The 9,289-nt window shown below is 34.2% G+C and overlaps 1 protein-coding gene across 1 annotated transcript; it reads left to right on the plus strand.

The window, feature by feature from the left end:
* Positions 1 to 729: 729 nt before the first annotated feature.
* On the plus strand, positions 730 to 2,293 carry LOC145034455 (Glutaredoxin family protein). The gene has a single exon (XM_078982873.1). The coding sequence runs from the start codon at positions 939 to 941 to the stop codon at positions 2,067 to 2,069; it is 1,131 nt and encodes a 376-aa protein (XP_078838999.1). The 5' UTR covers positions 730 to 938; the 3' UTR covers positions 2,070 to 2,293.
* Positions 2,294 to 9,289: the final 6,996 nt, after the last annotated feature.

A 9,289-nucleotide genomic window follows, 5' to 3' on the forward strand; every position in this document is an offset into this window, starting at 1 on the left:
AATTGATTTCTCTCATTTTTCTTCAGTCAAAAGACTTATTGTCATCACAACAAAAAAATGATAGAAAGAGAAAGAGAGCATAATAATAATTAACAATACCCCTCTTTGCTAAAATCAAAGTGTTTCACGTCCTATTCAAGGCTTTAAAAGGGTTGAATCATCAAACCAACAGTAGAACAGTCAATAATAAACAATTAGACCTCACAAAGATCTATATAATTTTTTAAAGTAGCTTCACAGATAAAAAAATTAAAGATGGAATTTTCGAATAAATTATGGAAATCAAAGAGACCTAGATTGGAAGAACGTGTAGAGGGAGATTTGAGTCTTCAAATCCACAATTGGTCGATAAAGGAGGGAGAGAGAGAGAGAGAGAGAGAGAGAGAGAGAGAGAGAGAGAGAGAGAGAGAGAGAGAGAGAGAACCCTTTTATTTTTTTAATTGTTTAAATAAATAAATGAACATTAGACTTAAAAAAAATTGCAAGAAAATAAAAATAAATACCCTAATAGTATTGTAGTCATTACGAAATGGTTTAAAGGACCATGAAACTATAAAATTCGAATTTTAAACTAGATTTTTAAAAAAAAATAAAGAGATCATTTTTGGAGTTTTGTGTTTAAAATTCACGCTTATATATAGAAAAGGAAAATGAACTTAAAAAATAAAATGAAAATGGAATGAGGCGTGTAAGGAAGTACGTGTCAGCTTCCAATCCACACTCAAAGTGACCCGAATTTCTGGCCCCTCACCAGAAAACTCTAACACTCGCCCGCTACAGAATTACGAAGAATACCCCCATGCATCCCCTACCCAAAATCTGAATGGATAAACCCTAAGAACCACAAAACTTACTTCCTTATATCTATAACCTCCTGAGTACTTCCCAAATTCCAAACAATTCGTCAGTTGAAACCCTAGCTCGATTCAGTTACAATTATGGGTTGCGCCTCATCTAAACAAATTGAGGCCGGAACTGTCGATGTCTACCGTCCGGCCTCCACCAGTTTCGCTGTTTTCGACATCCACGCCATCAAAGAGCCATGGCTAGCTGGAGAAGAACAAGAGGATGATGGGAAGCCTCAGCCGGAAAAACCCGTCACTCACTTGCCGGCCCCGATCCTCGAGAAGCTCGATAACGACGAAGATCCTCCGCGGTCATGGGATGAAGTCAGCAAGGAGTTGGAAGATTTAAAACCCACCCTAAACTCTCCTGTACCTCCATCGCCTCTTCCAACCCCAGCCGAAACATCACCTGCACCGACGCCGATGCCGGCGAAAAAGGTTAAACGCAGGAGCTTCTCTTTCCACACACTTGAAGAACTCGAAAAGAACACAAAGGCCGCAAACAAACCAACATCCACGTTGAAGAAAACCGAGTCGTCTAACGAGTTGACGAAATTTGGCTCCCGGTTGAGGCGAACGGATCCGGGTACCAAATCCATATCAGAGACAGGGTCCATATCAATGCAACCTCCATTGACAGACGGATACAAATCATTGAAAGAAAACCCGTTTTTATTAAGAGATCAGATGGAAAGAGATAGACAAGGCTTACCGCCACTTTTCATTAAGCGGGACCCACTTGAGGATTACCAAGAAATCTGTCCACCGGGAGGGTCGGAAAAGGTGGTTATCTACACGACGTCGTTGGGTGGGATCCGAAGGACATATGAAGACTGTAATCAGGTTAGATCCATCATGGAGCTCCATGGGTTTGTGTATGAGGAACGGGACGTATCATTACACGGCGAGTTCCGGACTCAGTTGAAAGAGTTGCTTGGTGAGTTCGCGAGTGTTCCGAGGATGTTTGTTAAGGGTAGGTACATAGGGGGTGTAGATGAGATTGTTGGATTGAACGAGACGGGTCGACTCAGGAGGATACTGAGTCGAGTTGGCATTGAGAAACAGGTGGGTAGGCAAGCTTGTGAAGGCTGCGGTGGTGCTAGGTTCGTACCTTGTATGGACTGCGGAGGGAGTTGTAAGGTCGTGGTCGGAGATAAGAAAGAAAAAGAAAGGTGTCCCGAATGCAATGAAAATGGACTCATTTATTGTCCTATGTGTTCATGAAACAACACCCTCCTTCGTTCTTTCGATCAAGTACCTATGCCCTTTGTATTTATTTTGTTTTACCCTTCGTTTATTGTTTGGTATGGTTTGCTTTTTTTTTTTTTTCCCCTTTCTTTTCAATATAGATAATAAGAGACACATTTGTGAATGATATAGTTATTTAATACTGAATTGTAGTCGTTATGACTGCTCCAAGAACTAATTGTATGATTTATAACAGATCATTCTTGTTCAACTATATATAGTGGATAAAAGTCATAAAACGTTGCGTTCAGTTATAGTGGATACAAGTGACACAAATCAACTCCATGTGCTTTTGCCTGCCTATGTGCATATGACACCACATGATCGAACATGCATGCAAGAAATAACTTCAATGTTTAGTAGCTGCTATATATATAGAGTAAGGATGGACCAAACATAAAGATGGACAAGTACAAAATAAGCAATTGTAGTTCTACAAAAGTACAATAAACATCGACCCCATATTAGCAATGATAAATTGTCATATTAATGAAAGTAAAAGTAACCATCATAAAGTAATAACTAAAGTTTATTGAAGGTATCGTCGGACCATATAAACTTAGCTTACACAAAGTTTGTTATATTATGTTATGGATAAGTTTGTTATATTACGATTATATTTTGTGTCTAGCTGGTTCAGGCAACAAAAACAAAAACAAAATATTAAGAGTATATATACCGATAAAGAAAGCAATAAAGAATAGAAAGTGAACGGTCTACTCAATTTTGTGTATATGTATGTATAGTTCGATATCAAGCTTATCAAGATTAAGATCCTATATAGAATCGTTTTTAGGTTTACAAGATCGAGATCGAGATCTTAAAATCCTAAAGAAAAGAAAAAAAATTAACTTACAAGTTAAAAATATGAAAAATATCTTCAATATTCAGTTTTCCGTTCAAAACTTATATAAACTTCTGAACATTAGTCGCAACAAAAAAGACAAATGGTAATCCGGTAAAGAGTAAAAGTTATAAAGTGGTAAATTCAATTTTTTATAATTATTATTTTATTTTGATTTTTTTTTTCAAATACAAAATCAAGGGAAGATAGAATCGGATCGAATCTCGATTCTACAATCTTACAATCTTATTTGCGATTCTACCCCGGATATGATCTGTATACGATCCAAATCGTTTATCATACCTACGATCAAGATCGTGATTTTGACAACTTTAGTCTATATGTCGTATGTGTGTGTGTATATATATATATATATATATATATATATATATATATATATATATATATATATATATATATATATATATATGCTTGTTTACACGTTACAAAGAAAATAACTTTTGTGGTGTAGAAAAAATGCTACTGAAAAAATGTGTTGGTAATGATTTCTCAGAGGACCAAGGTACAAATAAAAAGTGTTACTGAAAATGCTCCCAATAAAACATTTTAGCACACTTCTCGGTTTACTGACACTACAAGAAACAAACCCAATGTCGCGACACCTTTAGCGGCGACAAAGATTTTTAATGGCAACTCAACAATTTGTCGCCGCTAAAGGTTTATTGCTGATAAAAATCTTTGTTACCGCTAAAGGCGTCGTCAGTAATGCCTTGTAGACCGCATCCGTGTTATCCCCTTCTGGTAAATCCTAACCGTTCGATCGAGTATCTAATCCAATAGTTGGGGTCTCATTTTCGCACAAACCCAATACCAGCAACAAAAAGTCGCTGCTGAAGGCCAAAAATATCACAACTAAAGGATTGAAAAAAAACGCGACATAAGTTCCCTCCGTATAAGTCGCCGCTATTAGTTATTATCACCGCTAAAGGTTTTGTTCTCTCTGCTATTGGTCAACGTAGATAACCAAATATCAACCTCATCTTTCTACTTTCAGCTGTTATTTGTGTCCTTTTTTTCCATCTGCTCTCTGACAGTTCGTGCTCAATCAACAGTCCCGAAGGTTAGAAAATATACCCACGATGACTTTAGGCCACCACTCCCTACTTCGACATATTTAACGATTTCGACTGTCACATAAATTACGGTGCTGTTTCTGTCGATTTCCTCTAAGGTTCGTGTTTTCCTTCCTCATTTCTAATTTCCTTTCTGTTTTAATGTCAATTTCCACTTATATTTGTGATTAATTTAAAAAAATATATATATAAAAAAATGAAAAATGTTATTACTGGCGATAGAGGAAATTACTGGCGACAATGTTATTAGCAGCAACAGAGGGTATTACCAATGACAAAAACATTAGCGGCGAAAAATATCTTTACCGGCGATATTTGAGCAATAGTGGCAGAGCAGTATCGAGACTTTTATCGCGCTAATTCCCTTTCTTGCAGTGCGGTGACTCTTTTTTATTTGTTGCAGTGTAAAAAACTATTTGATGGCATATATTTTGTATAGCTTAATACTCATATAACTTTAGAATTGATGTTACTTTTAATGACACGTTGTAGGATTTCAATGACCCTTTTTTATTTGTCTTATTAGAAGGAAATAGTTTATCACACATATTTGTGCGATTCTAGAATTTATGCTACTAGTAGTGATGTATTTTTAGCTATAATATAAAATAAAAATCTAATTACATTATAACATGTGAAAATAGTAATAATTAAATTCTAGAATTCATGATCCTAGTAATGACATATTTTTTGAATCAAATAACTAAGTAAATATCAAATAAGTATAAATATGGAACAAATTATATATTAAACATAAAATAACCAACAAAAGTTTAAAAAGGAACATGAAACTTCATTAGAGTTGAACTCATTCCTAAACTTCATGCTACCATGAATATCATTGTATCGTAGTCTCTTGAATTAATACTAGCAATTACCTTTAGAAACTTCGAAAAAGAATGGTGAGATAAGGGATATTTAGAAACTCAAAAGAACGAAGGAGGAATTCAATGTTATTTAGAAGGATTATTGATTAATATGAAGAGCTTTTTAATTTAATTCGAATATTACATTCTCGCTATGATGTTTTTTTCAATTATTTTGGGGTCGTATTCCACATTTAAACTCTTAATTTTTATTAACTATTTTGAATGTTTGAAAGTTTGTGATCGTTTTTGAAAATTAGAAATCTGAAGTTTAATTTGAACTATAAAAGTTATTTAAAACAGTCCATACGATGAGCATTTCAGATTAGTGTCAGATTTTTGTTTTAAGCGAACTAGATGATCATATTAGTACTTGGACTTAAATTGTAAGCTCTAGTGGTTTTTTGGAATAAGGATAAACATGCTTATGGTGAATGGCCTTAGCATCCCTTATGCACTTTGTGAATATCTAGAATGATCCAGTATGACACTAAGATGTTACTTATTGAGTGGAAGTGAAGATTATTTATGACGTCTTAAAGCTCCTTGAATCTATGCTTATTGCAAGATGTTTTGGAATTAAATAAATTATTTATGCAGAATCATGGTGAATATAGGTAATAAAATATCGTAAGAAGGGAACTTCATGGACATTGCTTCAACATCAAAAGATGACATTATATGAGAGAATACGAAGTGCACCAAACACCTGACTTACTCGATAACATCAAGGTTATATAGTAACAATTCTTACTTTAAAGGAAGGGGGGATAATTGAAAGATTTGAGAATATAATGGTATAACAAAAGGATGAAATCAAAGAGGCTGTAAGGAAGATGTTACAAGAAAACTAAAGTCCTATTATAAGTAATCTCAGTGTAAGGAATCCAAGTGTTCCACTTCCTAGTAAGGATGTAAAACTCCTTGAGAAACCTATCCGAATGAACAAAAAGTTGATAAGAAACGTTGTTGTTACAAGGATTTCAACGAGTGCCAACCTCCAAGCTATGAAGGAGTTTTTATGTAACACCCAGGTTTCGATTGCCTTTTCCATTTTTTGATTGGTAGTTTTGAAGTCCAAGGAAAGGTAAAAGCAATGACAGAAGCAGGAGGCATGAAAGAATTAATCGCAAATATTTCAGGATTTAGCTTGGAGGCACAGAGCGCCCATAAGGAGGTGTGGGGCGCATATGTTTATTCAGGTGTGACTATTTTATCGTATATGGATGTGGGGTGCCCATAAGGAGGTGTAGAGCACCCCGGGCCCTTGGGCTGATATCATTTTCTCAGGAGTTGGGTCTATTTAAGAGCATGAACCTCTAGGGTTTGTCATTTTTAGCCTCCATTTCCTAAAAACGCCTCTAATGAAACCTTTTCCTATATGGAAGGGTTTTTAGCTCATCCTATCTCCCAAAATCCATTTTGGTGCTTATTTGGTGATCTTTGGTGCTCAAGAGTAAAGGACACAAGAAAGATTGATCAAGGGAGCTTTACATTTGAATTATTTAACATTCTCATCACTTTTGGGCCTCTGTAAGTCTTAAAGATACAAAATTTATTGCATTTCATCCATATATCTAACAATTGGTGATGTTTTTGGTCCATTTTAGTGGGTGTTGGTCCCTTTGAGGCTTGTTCCATAAAGTGAACAACTCTTAAGCTTAAGGTTGATGTTTGGGTTAAGAACTAGTCATTTTCTGGAGTACAGAGTGCATGTAAGGGCTCTCTTTACTCCATGCATGAAGAAAAGTGAGTTTTTGGATATTTCTTAATCTATGGTTTTAGATCTTGGTTGTTTGGAGTGTTTCAATGGATACAGCTGGAAAATTTATCCATTAAGACTAGTAGGAATCAAATATGAGAGTTCAAGCCCTTGACTTAAAGGTTTAAGTCGAAAATGAAATTTATATCTGAAGGGACACGAAGCGTCTTTTGGAAGGTACGGGACACCTCAAGTTTTTTCTGAATTGTGTCTGATTTAATCTAGAAATCGACTATTTTGTCCTTTTGTGGATGTTAGGCCCCTAAGAAGGGGCGCAAGGCGCCTTTGATATTTTTTGTTGGCTTTTGGGCTGTTGACTTTGACTTTTGACCAATTTGACTTTTGGGTTAACCTTGATGGAACTTAGTATTTGACTAAGGATTAGTCTTTGATTGTGATGTAGGTGTAGACTATACCTATCTACTTTTAAATTTATATCCTAACTACTTATCTACTATTGTACCTATATGTAGTGTACCTAGTCGGATTATATTATAGTAAAGTAAGTTGGGGTCGAACACGTGGAACATATTTAATTAACTAACCTAATTACTAAAAATTAACCTAAAACAAGCAAAAGTTTATGGTTTCATCTGATTTTACAAGTTTAGATAAACTTAAACAATTAACTAACAGTTTTAATCAATATTCTAAAAACACTTCTGCTTAGTTCGAATCCACTTCTCCTCTATGGTTAGCTACTAATTATGGATTATTAAAGTTGGTTGCTAATTATTATGCAATTAGCATCTCATGTCCAAATTTAGTAATATTTTCACCAATTCACGAACTACCTTATATGATCATATACAAATAAAACACATAATTAGTTATTAATAATAGTTGAGCCATGTAAGATTTATCTAAGCAAACACAATTATGGTCATAATTTATGTTCTCAAGCACAACTAAATTAGTTACTTTTATCACTTATCTAAGATTTGGTCGATCCTAGCTCTAAAAATTTAATAGTCACTAAACTACTAGGTAACAAGTTAATGTAATTTAATGGTCACTAAGCTTCAAAGAACCTGAATTCAAGCAATCAAAGTCACAAATATTAACATGTTGGGTAATGATAATCAAACACAAGCATAGATCCAACTATTAAAACCCATAAATTAGATAACTAAACCATAGAGTTAAAGCTTCATCTAGCTAAAAGAAAGCAACTAAATTTAGCTAGTCATGGCTAAAAACATAGAGACAAGTTCAACATAAATCGACATAATTAAAGTAATCAAACCAATGTAATGAGGTGTTCTTCAATCTCCTGATCTCCAAGTAGTTCTCCTTCCAAGTATGTTTTATGCACTTTACAGACTTTAAAATTCAGTTTCTTAGAATAATTCTCCTCTAGAAAATTCTCTAATGACCTTCCAGAGCCCCCACCCATCGTAAGATTAAAGGAGTACTTATAGTTTTGGAAATTTCGTGCTTGACGACGTGAACAAGGATTTCACGTTGTGACTTGGGTACAAATCCTTATCGGGCAAGAACTCTGAGTTCTCGTGTACTTATCTTCTAGAATATTCACGCCACATCGTGATGTTGATGGCCACGTTGTGATTTGTGTTTTTCGTTGGAATTTTCTTCTTTTAAGCTTATATCCTCCAAAGTTCTAATTCTTGTCAATTCTGATCCCTATTCTTCAAGAGTGTTTCTATTGACTGAAAAATATAATTTAATTCTATAAGTACTACATATTTTTGCAAATAACCAAAATATTGAATAAAATGTATTAAAATATTGCCTAAAAATATGTATAAATATAGCAATATCATATTGGTTTAGGTAATTTATGTTACATGTTTCATCTCGGAGAATGTTGTTGAGTTCCTCTGTTGGCCCAACTAAATTTTCTCACTATACTATATGTTACATTATGTATCCTCTGTATGTTAGGATATAAATATGTTGTGTTATGATGTTAGGTAAATAGACTAGCTTAGTTGTTTGCATGTTGTTGTTGGATTGTGTAATGTTTGTAGATTCAGGCTAATCAATTTACAGACAATAAGCATTAAAAAAAATGACTTTTTGATAGAATATTATTTATATTAAGTAATATTAACCAAGTTATAGTATATGCCACAAGGGTTTCATACATATAAAGAACGTGGAAATCTGAGTTATAACGAATTAGTTATGACCCGTCAAAGTTTTACGGCTAAACCGACATGGCACCGCGTAACGTAAATAGTGAATTTTTTTTTTTATAAATTACTTTTTAGCCTTATGAATCTAAATGAAATACGTAATAGATGTTAAATCGAAATCGTGCATATAAAGAACGTCCTAATCTGACTTCATATGAGAAAGTTATGATTTTTCTAAGATTTAGCACAACAGTTCATAGCTCGAAAGTAGAATTTTAGATGGATCGATTTTTAGCCGAAAAACCCAAATGAAAATTGAATATCTCATTAATATGAGCTCAATGATATAAAGACAGTAAAAAAGGACTTCGGATGACAAAGTTATGAATTTTTAACGGACTTTATTTGTCTAAGCCTGTTAAAATATGACTTTAAAAATAAAGTCAAAATTAGCCGAATGAGTCTAAATGAAAGTTGTAGATCACGTTGCCACCTATGCGTGGATATAAAGAACGTCCAAAAAGGAGCTCA

The sequence above is a fragment of the Lactuca saligna genome, chromosome 3 (genome assembly GCF_052625555.1).
Source record: "Lactuca saligna cultivar CGN05327 chromosome 3, ASM5262555v1, whole genome shotgun sequence".
NCBI classification, from domain to species: Eukaryota; Viridiplantae; Streptophyta; class Magnoliopsida; order Asterales; family Asteraceae; genus Lactuca; species Lactuca saligna.

Excerpts from the sequence above, each read along its gene's own strand:
- LOC145034455 (XM_078982873.1), top strand. The coding sequence starts at position 939 with ATGGGTTGCGCCTCATCTAAACAAATTGAGGCCGGAACTGTCGATGTC.